The sequence below is a fragment of the Chrysochloris asiatica genome, unplaced genomic scaffold (genome assembly GCF_000296735.1).
Source record: "Chrysochloris asiatica unplaced genomic scaffold, ChrAsi1.0 scaffold00037, whole genome shotgun sequence".
Taxonomy (NCBI): domain Eukaryota; kingdom Metazoa; phylum Chordata; class Mammalia; order Afrosoricida; family Chrysochloridae; genus Chrysochloris; species Chrysochloris asiatica.
The window spans coordinates 17,841,286-17,857,543 of NW_006408555.1; the positions used below are offsets into that span (position 1 = coordinate 17,841,286).

The window sequence follows — 16,258 nt, forward strand, 5'->3', positions numbered from 1 at the left end:
CCCTGTGCAGGATCAGTACGGCTTGGAACAGACTCCACGGCACATAATAACAACAACAAATGAATTGAAACTGAATACCAACAACTGTGAATAGCTATAAATTATAGACAACATTTTTAAATCATAGAAATCTTACAATGTAACATACTGTCATGTGACTGTCCCATCATAATTTAAGCACCGTTAGATGCAGCCTATAAACCCTGGTAGCGCAGCAGTTAAGTATTCCACTGCCGCCAGCAAAAAGATCAGGGTAGCGGTTTGAAGTCGCCAGCCCCTCTCAGGGTTAAAGATGTAGCAGTCTGCTTTCCTAAAACCCTGAAAACCTGTGGGGCGGTTCTTCTCTGCCCTATAAGGTCGCTGAATCTGAAATGACTCCATGGCAACGGTTTTTTAAATTATTTTTTAAGGAGCATCTACAGAAGGGAGGCGAGATTACTTCCCTTTGGAAGCCAGGGGGTCAGGGGAGCTCCTTCCAAAGCTAAACTGAGAGAATGGTTATCAAATTTAAAACAAAGACAGCCAGGTGCAAAAGTTTCCGTTAAAAAGGTAAGTAGCCACAGAACGTGGTGCTAAGGAAACACATTATACAGACTCCACAGATTCTGAATGAAGTCATTAGACTCTTTAAAAGCAGGGCAAGAGAATCAGGGTAGACAGATGGAAACGGAGAGATTGTGGGTCTCAGAAAGGGATCGAAACTCACTCGACCACTCGGCCCGGAAGAAAGAAATCCAAACTCAGGCAGAAAGTCTTCGAAGGAGAGTGGAGCGATAGGAAGAGCAAATCTCAAAGACTAACTCAAGGCGCTGAAGGGAATACTGGAGCCGGTTATGCTAGAGCTGGAGAAGTAACCAGCACAACTGACCTCCCCGCGCCCGTGGAGAAACCTGAGGAAATCAGGGCGCGCCCCTGGTGAGTGACTCAGACACCAAGACTTTTCGTCTGTACGACCGTGCCTCCGCCGCAGGAAGTAGTTCCCCAGGATCTCTAGTTCCGAAGGGAGCTGGGCGTAGGACCTTGGACGTAGAGCTCGAGGGCGGCGGGAATCAGCCAATCCCTAAATCGAAGGGAGTACCTGACTAGGCCCAGCGGATCCTTCCGCCGCTCTTGCTGTGGTGCGGCATCGAGGCCGCCATTTTGGATGCTGAGCTTTGAAACCGATCCTTGCTTGTGCGGTTTTCTTGCTAGAGTTATATCAGGTGAGTGTGGCTTCTTCGGTGTCAGGGTCTTTGTTTTCCTGATTTAGAAGCCCCTGTGTGTGCTCCTGTTATAGGAGGCTGCAGCCTGGATAAGGCAGGTGAGAAGGGAAAGGATCTGGATATGGGTGTCAGGTCCGAGGTCAGACCGGAGGGGCCCGGGCGCGGGAGGCTGACGGAGACCGGGGGGCGTGGCAGGCCGCGGGCTCTTGGGAATGGCTAGGGAATAGCTAGTCCTGGACTTTGGAAGCAATCAAACTTTCCTACCCCAAAGTGTTTCCTGAAGTGGACACGCAGTCCCTGTTGGTGACAGAGCTCGACTTGGCCTCATAGGGCAAACGCTTACCCCTTTTGCCATAGAGGGTCGTCTGTGTCTCTAGTGCCCACGAATCCCTGATCGCCTCCGAATCTCGGCAGCCGCTACCGGGTGGGATGCCCGCTTTTCTGGCTTTGTTCTTGACAGCCCCGAATTTGGGCCCCGTTTTGTCGGAGGAAGTAGCCTTTTGTTGTTAAAAGCAAACAGCTGCCTCTGCCTCCTTTAGGGTCAGAGGCAGCTGCGGCCCTACCCTCGTCCCTCTCCTCCTTCTCTTCCGGGTTGTTGGAGATGAGGACTTGAACCCAGCCTAAACTTTCACAAGGATCAGGGCCCAAGAGCTTCCGTTTAATAATTAGGTAATAGAACTGTGGGCCAGTCCCTAGAGACGCAGCCACTGCCACTCTGTGGTCATCAAATGACAGTCTGGTCTTAAGCCCCTTTTGGAGGTTGCCCTTTTTTCCTATTGTTAAGTGCCATTGAGTCAGGTTCGACTCATCTAGGCCTGTATAGGGTTTCACGGGTGAGTTTGAACCGCTGACCTTGCTGTCCAGTGCTTATCCTGTTACGTTTACATATTGACTGTTGCTTAATTTTTTGTTACAGAACATTTCAAACAGACAAAAATAAAGAGTATATAATGAATTTCCTTGCTCCTTACCCAACTTTAACATATTCACAGCCAGTTATGTTATATCTCCTATCCTCTCCCCTCGGGATATATGTCTGTGTATGTTTCTATGTTGTTGATGTTGATTAGTGCCTTCCAGTCAGTTCCCACTCATAGTGACCCTGTACAAGGTTTCTGAGGAGCAACTGGTGGATTTGAACGCCGACCTTGTGGTTCAGCACTTATCCTGCAGCCATTGCCACACCAGCACACCATGTTTCACTATATATTGGTCTATTTTAAAATAGGTTTCTATGTCTAGACATATTTTTTAAAAATTTATAAATGAATAAATACATGAGTTTTCTTTTATAGAAGTCCTGTGGCACTGTAGGATAAACACTGAACCACAAGGTTGGTTTGAACCACAAGGTCAGCAGCTGAAACCCACCAGCTACTCTTTGGAAACCCTGTACAGACAAGGCCGCTAAGAGTCCAAGCCAACTTGATGACAGTTAACAACAACAAACAGCATTCTTGTATATGGAAGCACGGTGGCTCCATAGGATATAAGCACTGGACTATGAACCACAAGGTCTGCAGTGTGAGCCCGTTTAACATTTCTCTGGAGAAGGTTGAGGCTTTGTACTCCCACATCTGGAACCCAATGTTCTTCAGTGCCTTTGTCACTGGGAGCAGAAACGTACTTCATGGTACTTACCAACAGCAATTCTTCTATAAGACTACAGGTTTGAATGCTTTTGACTCCCAGATCTACAAACCAATTGTCCATGTTGGAAGATGCTGTCACTCCTACCTCAGAAAAGTTTTTGAAAATATAGGAACATTTGGTAGTCTTAACAGCAACCTACTTGATGGAGTACTGGTGTGGTGCTGTGGGTTAATGCGCTGGACTGCAAAGTCGATTTGAACTGCAAGGTTGGTTATTCAAGCTCACCAGCTGCTCTTCAGAAACCGTGTACAAAATAGCGATGGGTCAGAAGCAACTTGACTGCACTTAACAACCACCTACTTGATGTCAGCAACAAGCACCTTTGTCTTGTTTTTTGTTGATTGTTTTTAAAACTTTTTATTGTGAATTGAGTGATGGTTTATTGAGAAAAGATAATCACTTTGACATTCAACGAATCATGTGCTTCATTTCTTTGCAGAGATTGCAATCCCCTCCTCCATGTACTATCAGTTAACAGTGTTTACCTCTATTCATTCCTTAGTGCTTACATTTCTCCTCATCTGCTGCTGCTTTCGTCTTTCCTCTACCAACCTCCATCAACCTCCCTCTTGTTATTTACTGCCTGCCGCATCACTCAAGTTTACTAATATGTCCAACCTCTAGGCAGTGAATTAATTTTCCCTTCCTTCCCACTTCTGGTAACCATCATAGAATGTTTATTTTATTAAGAAATCTAACTTTTTACAACAGTGGTGGTGGTGTTCCATGGAGTTGGTTCCGACTCAAAATGACCCTGCATAGGGTTTCCGAGGCTGTAGATCTTTACGGAAGCAGAAAGCCTCATCTTTCTTCTTCGGAATGGCTGTTGGTTTCGAGCTGCTGACCTTGAGGTTAGCAGCCTATCTCATAACCACTATGCTACTGGAGCTCCTTTACAACAGTGGTTTCATACAATTTGATTTTTTGTGGTTGACTGATTTATTAACTCAGCATAATGTCCTCCATGTTTATCCTTGTTATGAGGTATTTCACATATTTATCATGATTCTTCAGTGTTGCGTAGTATTACTTTATGTGTATGTACTAAAATTTGTTTACTCTTTCTTCTGTTGATGTCGTTTAGGCTGTTTCCATCGTTTTGTTATTGTGAATAGTGCTGCATTGAACATGGGCCCCCTCCCATTTTGACAACTCCAGTTGTCTCCAGACATTGCCAAATGTCCTGAGCTGCAAAATTGCCTTGGTTGGGAACCATTTGAGAATTAAAGTCTTTGTCAAATAGTTTAATAGTTGATGGAATTTTTTATCTGTATTTTCCAGTGGACTAAAAGTTATACTGTAGGGTAAGTGTTGGACTACTAACCGCAAGGTTGGCAGGTTAAACCCACCAGTTACTCTCAGAAACCCTGACAAAATAATTGAAAATATGAGAACTGTATAAAAACAGCAAGTAGACAGCCAGAATATTAACATTAAGACTCCAGGAATAGATTATACACTATAAAGAGCAAAGAAATAGAATTGAATCATTGGAAAGTTGAGTTTACTGAGCTTGAAGAACGATCTCTCAATATTCATTTGCTAGAGGAACAGTCAGAAAAAAGAACAAAATAATCTGAAGAAAGCCAGTGGTATTTGTGGGACCCTGTCAAGAGGAGGACTGGTATGGTTTTGTGGGTTAAAGTACTGGATCCACCTCAGAGCTACCCTGTGTAGGGTTTCCGAGGTTGTAATTCTTTATGGGAGCAGAAAGCCTCGTCTTTCTCTGATGAAGTGGCTGGTAGATTTGATCAGCAGCCCAACTCGTAACCCACTACACTACCAGGGATCCTAAAACAGACCAATAAAACTGAAAATAGAGAACCAGAGATACAGTTGCAACAACAGCAAAACACAGTAAAAAGCGGGTATAATTTAGTTACAGAACCTCCAAATGAGGAGGAAATGCAAATAAATTTCAAGAAAAAAGAAACCTAACTGTAACCTTAAAAACTAGCACAAGCCTTACCCCTAACACTAACTCTAGTTCTAAACATAACTCTTAACACTACACGAAGTCCTAGGCCTAGCCTCGACTTGGCCATAGTCCCAACCCTAATCCTCACTTCTTAATTCTACCCACCTTACCCCTACAAGAAATAAAATTTAAGAGAAAAAAAAAAGATGAGAGAATGTGTTTGAACTTAGTCACAAATTCAGTAATCTTTTCCTATCACTATTCCTTTTTAGATTTTGGGGAGAAACAGGATGCCCTCCTGTTTGCGTTTTTATTACCCGACTCCTATACCAATGCATACTAATTTTATCTACCACCAAGTTCTTTCAGATCTGCTTTCAGAATAGATCCCAAATTCTACCACTTGTGCCACTGTTACTATTAGCCACTCTGGTTTAAGCTATCACCAGGTTAAGCTCTTGTCTGGCCTTCTCATTGTTGATTTTGCTTCCTCTATTACCCTTCCCTAACAGCCAAAGTAATCTTTTTTTTTTTATTAAATGTTTTTATTTTGGATTGAGTGAAAGTTTACAGGGCACATCATCAGCTTCACATTCAACCATTCATATAGCTTGTTTCATTACATTGATTATTATCCCCTCCATATATCATCAGTTAACAGTGTTTCTCTCTATCCTCTTTAGCTTTTTTTTTTTTTTTGGGTAGGGGGGGACTTGCCTTTTTGGAATTTACAGTCTCGGCTTTTAGAGAAGGTTTTTACATTTGTCTGTGGATATCCAGCCAGGGCTCATGTATGAGATTACTAACAAGCATTACTGAATAATCAGATGAGGGACAGCTTGCTATGTCTACGAGGTAGCTAGAGTCTGATCCTTAGAGCCTATGGCTTGGACGGTCAACAACGCTTGGGCCCACAGGGGCTTGGCCTCCTGACCGGGTCTGCACTGTCTGCATCTGAATCCTCCTTATTTATTGATTGTTTAAGGGACGCTGCCTGTCCTAGGCGGTCAGTGCGAATTCCTCAGTCTTACCAGTCATTGAGACTCATTGCAGCATGGCAATGGCTCTGTCTTAAGTAGCCGAGGTTCCACGTGATCCTTACCCGTCTCTGGCCACACGTCCAGCATAAACAGCCACCATCCGAGGAAGGCAGGGAGGGAGGAGATCGGCTGGGGACCCCATGCGCCAGAAGTTGCCGGCCCACCACCTGCTCTAAGGTGACCAAGCAGGATCACTATCCTAACAGCCAAAGTAATCTTTTAAAAACATGAATCAGATCTTTTATTAATATTTTTCCTGTATTTAGAAACCACTGTGGTGTATTTTGTCAAAATAACCCGCTGAGAAGTGTTCCTGAACAAACTCTAACTTGAAGTGAATCATTGTGCTTTTTTCCAGAAGGAACGGCACAGCATGCTGGGCTCGGGGTTTAAAGCTGAGCGTTTGCGAGTCAATTTGCGATTAGTCATAAATCGTCTGAAATTATTAGAGAAAAAAAAAAGTGAGTAGTGCATGGTTGCCCTTTTTTCCTCAAAGTATCTCCCAAACCATTGCTGTGGGGTCTTAGGAATCCCAGGACCTTTAAACATTGGGTGCATTTCTGCACTTGAGGTTGACTAGCTTTGTGGCTAGTAGGACTAAGTCACTCTGTTGTAGGGAAAGGGACATAGTTTCTGTGGATGGGTAAAGGTGCTACCCTGTAGACATTTTCTGACTATATAAACCATGTTCTTACATAGACTGACTAAGCAGCACATTCTGTACTAGATTTGCTAAGGAGAGTCGGTTTGGGCATAGCAGAAATGCCCCACTTATCTCTGTTGGGGTGGCCCACAGGACAGGGAGCAGTATACTACTGTTATGTGACTAGGATGGGATTTATGCCTTAGCGGAACTAGCCCAGAAAGCAAGGAAGGAGATTGCTGACTACCTGGCTGCTGGGAAGGACGAACGAGCTCGAATCCGGGTGGAGCACATTATCCGGGAAGACTACCTTGTGGAGGCCATGGAGATCCTGGAGCTGTACTGTGACCTGCTGCTGGCTCGGTTTGGCCTGATCCAATCTATGAAGTAAGTTCAATTCATAGACCTAACTCATATCTGAAGTATGAGAAGGGAGTAAGAATGGTCTCTTTCTGCTCTAGGAACTTGGTCTAACAAACTACTTCACATACCCAGGGACCTTTTCCCTACCAGTTAGTTTTGTCAAAAAACAACAACAAATAAAACATACGGAATGTGAAATTAAGAGGCCTAGGTGTAAGTCTTGACTGTGTGGCCGTTCTTGTCACTTAGCATTTCTAAGGGTACTTTTCCCCAGAAGTCAATAGGATGATGATGAAAATGCTAAAAGCCTATAGAGTTGCAAGAATCAGTTGAGCTTTGTGAAAGAGTATTTGAGGCTATCAAATATGTTATTCAAAAGCTAGGGTTTTGTTGGTTTATTTAAGGAATACTAAATTGTACTAAGTTTTTTCTTGACTAGGGAACTAGATCCTGGTCTGGCTGAATCAGTGTCTACATTGATTTGGGCAGCTCCTCGACTTCAGTCAGAAGTGGCAGAGTTGAAAATAGTGAGTACAACAAAAGTTTCACTGATGTTTGTTGTTTTGCATATTGTTAGAAAGGTTAAGTAAGTATGATTGTTTTCCTCATAGATTGTCATAATAGTAGAAATAGTGTTTTTGTTACTATTTATATTGCATATTTTATAGTACTTCTAGTAGTGCTTGGCACATAATGTTCAGTGGATATCTTCTTGGTAGGGTGACTGAAGTAGTCTGTAGGAGTGTTTTCCACTTTTATTTGCTTCTCTTTTTTTCTGCAGGTTGCTGATCAACTCTGTGCCAAGTATAGCAAGGAATATGGCAAGTTATGTAGAACCAACCAGATTGGAACTGTGAATGACAGGGTAATGAACATACTTGTGAAGCTTGGAGCAACGGGCCGGGTGGGAGTGTGCTGTTTCCTTGGCTGCGAGCGCTAGTGGGTAGTCACTTCATCATCAGGGTGAGAAGGAAGGCTATCTGGCTGACAGTCCAACCAGCGCCTTCTCCCTCTGCTCTTTACCTCTGTTCCTGGTGTTCTGTGTCATTGCTGACTTTCCCCTGTGTCCTTTGTGCCTTCATACATAATTTACCTTTGTGACTAGTGGAGGTAGAAGTAAGATATGGAGAGAAGGGTGGAGAAATTCAACTGTGAAACATAGTATCAGTTTTGGATCAACACACCATGTATAATCAGAGTGTGTGTTCATAGTTGTATATGAGAAAGAGATGGTCTTACAATGTCATTTAGCTTGTTTGAACCTCATTTTTTCTAATTTTACTTGTAAAATGAGAGAACAAAATTTAATTAGATTACGATTAGATTGCTTGGTATAAATGCATTATAACTTATCCCTGGGTCTTTACTTAACAGTTAATGCACAAACTGAGTGTGGAGGCTCCACCTAAAATCTTGGTGGAGAGATATCTGATCGAAATTGCCAAGAATTACAATGTGCCCTATGAACCTGATTCTGTGGTCATGGTAAGTATAGAATGCCCCAGAGGACAAAATAAATTGAGTTTGTACATATAACTTTTGAGAAATGACCGTATTCGTGTTTTGTACATGGGAGGGTAAGCCTTTGTCCCAGTTAGTGCATTTTGGGGTGACAGTAAATATGCCTATGTATCTCATAGGGCATTTAAAGGTCAGATGAGAGGAATGGCTGAATACTGTTTGAGATGGTACAAATCTTGAAGTAATTGTAAAGTGGCATCATTGCTACTTTTCTTTGAACTTCAAGGAATTGGGAGTTCTGCTTTGGATAGCAAGAAAGACTTCAAGACCTGAAACAGTTCATGAAGTACTTATTGGTGTCTACCAAGTTTCAGACAGTATGTGGAAAGCTTAGAATACAGACGTGAATAAAAACAAGATCCCTATCCTGAAGAGGCTTCCATACAGGAGGAAAAATAGCCAGAAGATGATCATTCAACATTTAAGGTTGATGGAGTGTAATGGATGCCTTGATTTTCTGTTCAGACATCCCCACCACATTTTCAGGACAAATGTGTTATTACTCCAGCTCTTGAGAATATTGATGACTCACACACAGCTCAGAAACCCTCCAGATATGGCCCACAGCTGAAGAGAGCTGCATGACCCAAAGTTATAACTCCTTCTTGGATGCACACTGCATCCAGTTATTGGTCAATGCAGGGGTTTAAAGACTGCCCTCTAGTCCCAGTCAAGGACACCTCTGCAGCTCCACCCCAGCTCCAGAATGCCCTAGGGAATCAGCCAGGGCCTTTGTTGTGACTGCATTGCACCTCAGTTTCTTCCTCTGCCCAACTCTCCTTCCTTCACTTTCCCTGCAGGTGTTGCTCTCAAGAGCACTCCTCAGTAAACTTCCTGCATATTCATCTTCACCTCAGAGTCAGCTGCTGGGGGACTGTGGCCTGAGACACCTGATAATGATCTGAGCTTCTCTTTTTCTTAGGCAGAAGCTCCTCCGGGGGTAGAGACAGATCTGATTGATGTTGGCTTCACAAATGATGTGAAGAAAGGTGGTCCTGGAAGAGGAGGAGGTGGTGGTGGTGGGTTCACTGCACCAGTTGGTGGACCTGATGGAACAGTGCCCATGCCTATGCCCATGCCCATGCTATCTCCTGGTCCTCCTTTCTCATACCCACTTCCAAAGGGACCAGTAAGTATACTCATAAATAACATGAGTGAATGTGAACTGTAGAAAATATAATGTCACGTGCTCTCGAGTTGGGTCTGACTCATACTGACCCCTGTATAGGGTTTCCAAGGAGCAGCTGGTGGGTTTGAAACTGCTGACTTTGCGGTTAGCAGTCCAGTGTTTATTTTCTAGTGCCAAAGCAGAACTCTAGAAAGTATAATTTTGTTGTTGTTAAATGCTGTCGAGTCAGTTCCAACCCATAGCGACCCTGTAGAGGGTTTCCAAGGAGCGACTGGTGAGCTCGAATCACTAACCTTGCAGATCATTCTAACTTTGCAGTCTAGCACATTAACCCACAGTGCCACACCAGAACTTTAGAAAGTATAATAGAAATGACAATTCAGAACTGTAAATACACTAAAAAATTATAGGCTGTCAAGAGGATTTAACAGTAAAACATTAGTTACTATTAGTGTAGTGGTGGTTGTGTGCCATTGAATTGGTTCTCTGAGACTTAATCTTTCCTGGAGCAGAAAGCCTCATCTTTCTCCTGTGGAGGAGCTGATAGATTTGAACTGCTGACTTTGTGGTTAGCAGCCCAGCTTGTGATCCACTGTGCTACTGGGGTTCCATATTGTTAGTCTAAAAATCATACTGTGGGAAAAACTATTTTATTACTGGGATTCAGAGATTGTCGTGTGGTTAACTGATGAAGTAAGAAAATCTAGAGAGATGGTGCTGGAGAAGCCTTCTTCATATAGGTGTACTGAACACCTATAGGAACGGTTGCAGCGATGGTAGTACTTTTTCTAAAAATGATTAACTGTCACTATCAGATAGGAAAGCCTTCTTGGAAGACAATTTTCTTGTTAGGAAGAAAGTTTGATTAGACTCTTCCCTTCCCTTATAAACACTGAAGCAGTTGATTTAATAGATTGTAGACTAGTCCTTTGACTGTTGATTTTCAAACACTTAGAATCCTGGCCATATGTGGTCCCTTGGGGGCTTTTTTTTTTTTTTCCTTTGGACTGGGGCTCTTGAATATATATACATTCTGCCCCCTCCACACATGCACAAAACCTGAGAAATCACAAATAGGAGGCAGTGTCTCTGATGTTCCATTTCTCCTCTTGCAGTCGGATTTCAATGGATTGCCAATGGGGACTTATCAGGCCTTTCCTAATATTCATCCACCTCAGATACCAGCAACTCCCCCATCGTATGAATCTGTAAGTGCCTGAGCCTCTTTTATAAGCAGCAGGAGAGTGACTCCCCATGGAGAACAAAATAATGGCCACAGGGAAGGCAAAGTTTTGATCGACTTTTAGTCCTGGCATTAATCTGCTTTGGGGTTCTTGTGTTGCTTTCATACTTCCCTGAAAATGGAAGCGGTGGTGGTGGTGGTGGCAGCATGAGTGGCGGCAATGCTTTGTCTGCAGTTAAGCCAGGAATCAGAACGGAGCCTCACATCTCTTAGTCCTACCAGGATACTTAGTCATTTCTTGATTGGCTAAGTAGAGAATCACATTGGGCTGGTACAGCCTTGATGCTAGAATGTTATCATCATAAAAAATGTTAGTTTTTTAAGTTCTCAACACTCATGTAAAGGAATAATAGTGTTATTAAAGCTTTTGTTTTTAATCTTCAATTTAAGTATCCAGTTAGTAAATTTCAGCCTCTAGCATTAATTTCACATTGACTTTTAGTTATAACTTGCTATAAATGGCTAATAGGGTAATGATACCATGAACTTTAGGTGGTTGTTACAGTTTTGGTTTAGGATCACTTGTTTTTTCTTTTTGCCAGCCTTGTTTACTCTTTTAGTATATGCCTTTTGAGATTCATTTCTATTTGATGTGTTACTCAGAAAAACTGGTATGTCATTTGCAGTGCACATTATTCTTTTAGAAGGGTCTCCCTGTTCCTGAGCTTGCTTAGTGTTTTTTCCTGTGGTTTTTCTCTCCAGCTGATGTGTTTTATGTGGGGCTTGAATTTTTCTTATGCTTTGGCCTTGATGCCTTGCTCATGACTGTCTCTAGGAACTAGGTGAAGATCTTTGTCAATATTTGTGGGTCTGGGTTCTTATCTAAGTTTTCAGTAGTTGAGTACTTCTCTGCTTGAAAGGGGAAGAAAACCAGGTTAAAGTAAGTAGTTTAGGGTATATTAAGAATTTGCATTTTCTCTGCTTTACTATTAAAATTCAACATGGTGTTATGTGGTTGGAGGAGGGTCAGGGAAAAGTACGGGGTTGGAGGGACAGTTTCTTTGGAGCAGTGTGTATTGCTTTTGGTGAGCAGTCTAGCTTTTGGACAACACAGAGGCATTTATAATATCAGTACTTTTTTTCCAGTGATGCTGTTGTCTCTTCTTTAAATCATCTTTGTGTTTCAGGTTGACGTGAATATTGATAAGAATGTCTCTTCTACACAGATTGTTGGTGAGTATGAGTCAAACTCTTAAAGCTCAGTGGTAACCTACCCTGTTAATTCCTCTAATTCCTCCCTCAAAAAGTATTTTCATGTCCATGACATTCTACCCATACACCCTGTCCTCTCCCCAAATGCAATATAGTAAATGTATAACTTGGGATTTCCCTCTTCTAAAACAACGGTTTTCTATAGCTCAAAGATTCCACCAAGCCCTGTTTCTGTCACTGGCAACTATCATTCTTTGAAACTTTTTTTGTGAGTTGGGTAAAGGTTTACTGACAAGATCATCAGTTTTATATTCAATAAATCACACACTTTGTTTCTTCTCAATGATTGCAATCCCCTCCATGTGATAACAGCTGTCCTGCTTCCTCCCTGTGCTTCCTGTTTCCATTCCACCCTCCTTCCCATCCCTTCTCAACTTTGTCCTTAAGTAAATGTTGCCCTTTGATTTTGAATTATTGGCCATCCCTTGGTGAGAAAACCTTATCTAGTGGTGGTGTCTCTCTATATTGTCTATTTCATGGCTGAAAATTGGGCCATGAGGGTGATTTCCTTTCCAGTCCTGAAGGGTAGTTGAGGGCCATAGTCTTGGGTTCCTTCAGTCTCTTTCTGACCAGTAAGCTCATTCTTTTTAATTTTGAGTTTTGTTCCACATTTTTCCCCACTCTATTCAGGACCTTCCACTGTGATCCCTTTCAAAGTAATTGGTAGTGGTAGCTGGGTACCATCTAATTCTTCTGATCTCAAAGTTACGGAGACTGGTGTTTAAATGTTCCATTAGTCTGTTGGACTAATTGACTTCAAGCATCTTCAGGTCTCATCACTCTTTTCTTCTGCACATGGAGAGACCTTAGATAGCCGTTCATGAGCTTTTATATGCTACTTACCAAAGTAGGATATAGAACATTGTGAGACTGTGTTGTACCATTTGACCATGGTGTCTCCTGAGACTATGGTCTTGAGCCCCCGGGCACAGCAACTCATTGCCTTAAGATGTTTGATAATATCTAAGGAGTTTTCTTTATTTTGCCTGCTGTATGCTCCACCACAATCATATTTGTATTTGCAGGAATGGTAAATAGCCATGTATAAGTATCCTCTTTCAGACTCATACATTTGTGGGCATACTTCCACTCTTCCTCCCATATCTATTCAGCTTGTGTCTCTGTCCATGTATCTACCCAAAGAACACTTTTGTTGCAAGGTTGTTAACATGTTGTGTTATTGGGGGCCATTGAGCCAGTACCGACTCATAGTGACCCTGTGAACAACAAACGGAAACACTGCCTGGTCCTATGCCAGTCTCACAGTTGTTGCTGTGTTTGAGCCCATGCTGTTTATCACTGTGCCAATCCATTTCGTTGGGGGTCTTCCTCCTTGTCTCCGACCCTCCACTTTACCAAACATGATTGCTATCCTTCTCTAGGTCCCTCCTGCTAATATGTGTGAAGTATGAGAGATGGAGTCTGGCCATTCTGGCTGTACTTCTTCCAACACAGATTTATTTTTTCGTTCAACAGTCCATGGTACTTTTAATATACTTGAACACCTTATCTCCAATGTATCCATTCTTCTATTTCCCTTATTCCCTGTCCAACTGTCACATGCATGGTGAGGTTACTGAAGATACTATGGCTTGGATCAGGCGCACCTTAGTCCTCAAACTGACATCTCTGCTCTTCAGCATTTTAAAGAAGTTTTGTGCAGCAGATTTGCCTAATGCAGTATGCCGTTTGATTTCTTTACTGCTGCTTCCTTAAGTGTTGATGGTTGATACGAGCAAATTGAAGTCTTTGACAACTTCAGTCTTTTCTGTTTATATGGATGTTGTTAATTGGTCCAGGAATTTTGTTTTCTTTATATTGAGGTGCAACTCATACTGAAGGCTGTGATCTTTGATTTTTATCCTAAGTATTTTAAGTTCTCTTCATTTTCAGCAAGCAAGATTGTATCAGCTACACATGGCAGGTGGTTAATGAGGATTCCTCCAATGCTGATGCCTGTTTTTCTTCATTATAATCCAATTTCTTGGATTATTTGCTCAGCATACAGATTGAATAAATATGGTGAAAGAATACAACCCTGGTGCATACCTTCCTAATTTTAAACCATTTGGTGTTCTCTTTTTCTGTTTGAACATCTTATGTCATGGTTTATGTACAGGTTCCTCATGAGCACATAAATTAAGTGTTCTGGAATACTCATTCTCTGCAGTGTTGTCCATAACTTGTCATGATCTACACAATCAAAAGCCTCTGTGTAGTCAATAAAGCACAGGTAAACATCTTTCTGGTAGTCTCTGCTTTCAGCCAAGATCCATCTGACATCAGCATCTTCTGAATCTGGCTTGAACCTCTGGAAGTTCTCTGTCAATATATGGTTACAGTCATTTTTGTATTATAGTTTGCAAAATTATACTTACATGTGATACCATTGATACTGTCGATTTCCGCATTCAGCTGGATCACCTCTCTTTGGAGTGGGCACAAATATGAATCTCTTCCAGTCAGTTGGCCAGGTAGCTGTTTTCCAAATTTCATGGCATAATCATTCTGTTGGAAGATTTCAATTTGTATACCATCAATTCCCGGTGTCTTGTTCTATGCCAATACCTTCAAAGGAGTTCTTGGACTTCTTCCTGTATCATTGGGTTGTTTATATAACACTATTTAACTGTATCACCCTTAGTCCTGTCTCTTTACCTGTCTTTTTCATTATTCTGCAAGCCTCCCTCTTGTATGTTGCCCTCCCGGTCACCAAGTTAGTATGTGTCTACCCTCCCACCCCAGGTAACCATCAAGAATGAAAATCTTGAGTTCTTAGAATAGCGGTCTCATATTATATTTGTCCTTTTGTGATTGACTAATTTCACTCAACATATTGTCCTCCAGGTTCATCTATGTTATGAGGTGCTTTACAGATTCTTCGTTACTCAACATTGCAGAGAATGCCATTGTGTGTATATACCAAAATTTTTTTCATTCATTCTTCCATTGATGGGCATTTAGGCTGTCTCCATCCCTTTGCTTTGGTGAATAGTGCTGTGATTATTATTATTATTTTGTTGCGTATTATCTACTCCTGTCCTGGCTTTTATTTCTTGTGATTATATACTGACTAGAGGGACAGTTGGGTTGGTCATACGGTAGTTCTGTTTCTAACTTTCTGAGGAAGCGCCATATTGTTTTCCATACTGTGACTCAGCCATGTCACTCCTAATTATCTTCCAGTTTTTCAGTCACGATCACTTGCTTTATTTATGCTTCTGCTGCTTCAACTTTCATTGTCCATTTGTATTTTTTTAATTGGGGTGTTAAGAGGAGAAAATATGCACAATTTGAGGATGTACTACTCAGTAAGTTTTTCACAGAGCAAAATATTATCCAGAGTGGATTATATTTTTTCACAGAGCAAGAAATCCAGAGTGGGGTTTTTTTATTTTTGTAAATTGGAGACAGTTGTTCTATTTAGTATACTTGTTAAGTGCCGTCAAGTCAATTCCAACCCATAGGGTTTCCAAGGAGCAGCTGGTGAGCTTGAACCACAACCTTGCAGTTCAAATGACTTTGCAGTCTGACGCATTAGCCCACAGCGCCACACCAGTACATATACAATAAAACACAAAGATTTTAAATACATAGTTTGGTGAGTTTTGATAACTGTAATTATAGGTACCCACCACTCTGATGAAGATACGGAACATTTCCTTCATCCTGTAAAGTTTCCCATATTTCTTTCCAACCAGCTTTATCCCACTTCCAAAAGATAACCACTGTTCTGATATTCCATGTTGTTAGCTGTCATTGAGTCAGCCACCAACTCATGGTGACCCCAAGCACAACACATCAAAATGGGTCTGTGCCATTCCCATGAATGATTGTAGGTCCGATCATTGATCTTCCATAACTATAGTTTGCCTGTTCTAGAATTTACATAGAAATAGATGCATGCAGTAGATTGGGGTGAGGGAGCTAATTTTAAATTATAAGATCTAAAACCGAAGACTAAAAGTACAGTTCAGGTTCTGTAAATCAGATAAATATTGTCATGCTTTATACAGAAGTTTTTCCTAAGTTTTAAGAGTGGTTTTTGTTGTTAAGGAAATTTCAACAAAATTCTAGTGCCACCCTTTGAACTTTGTTGTTACAGAAGTATACCTTTGTGAAGAGGTACACTTTTTTTTTCCTTAAATGTTTTATTGTGCATTATGTGATAGTTTACTTGGGAGAACATTAGTTTTACATTCATTCTTTCGTATATCGTCTCATTGCCATGGTTATGATCCCCTCCATGCAATCCTTCCCCCGTACCCCCCAGGTCTTCAGCACACAGTTGCTCTCCCTCTCTGGATATAAAGTCTCCAGCTGCTCCATCGCTC

General features: G+C 41.7%; 1 protein-coding gene across 2 annotated transcripts in view; it reads left to right on the forward strand.

Annotated features, from left to right (window-relative positions):
• Window positions 1-494: 494 nt before the first annotated feature.
• Window positions 495-16,258, forward strand: part of IST1 (increased sodium tolerance 1 homolog (yeast)) — a 17,595-nt gene continuing 1,831 nt past the window's right edge. The window contains exons 1-9 of one of the 2 annotated variants that reach the window (XM_006860195.1): window positions 495-521; window positions 6,175-6,274; window positions 6,663-6,843; window positions 7,259-7,346; window positions 7,601-7,684; window positions 8,194-8,304; window positions 9,263-9,469; window positions 10,585-10,677; window positions 11,840-11,885. In XM_006860195.1, coding sequence (XP_006860257.1) covers window positions 495-521; window positions 6,175-6,274; window positions 6,663-6,843; window positions 7,259-7,346; window positions 7,601-7,684; window positions 8,194-8,304; window positions 9,263-9,469; window positions 10,585-10,677; window positions 11,840-11,885 — 937 coding nt within the window. Of the gene's footprint in view, window positions 522-6,174; window positions 6,275-6,662; window positions 6,844-7,258; window positions 7,347-7,600; window positions 7,685-8,193; window positions 8,305-9,262; window positions 9,470-10,584; window positions 10,678-11,839; window positions 11,886-16,258 lie in introns of those variants that run through there. The other variant, XM_006860196.1, reaches the window with a different exon arrangement.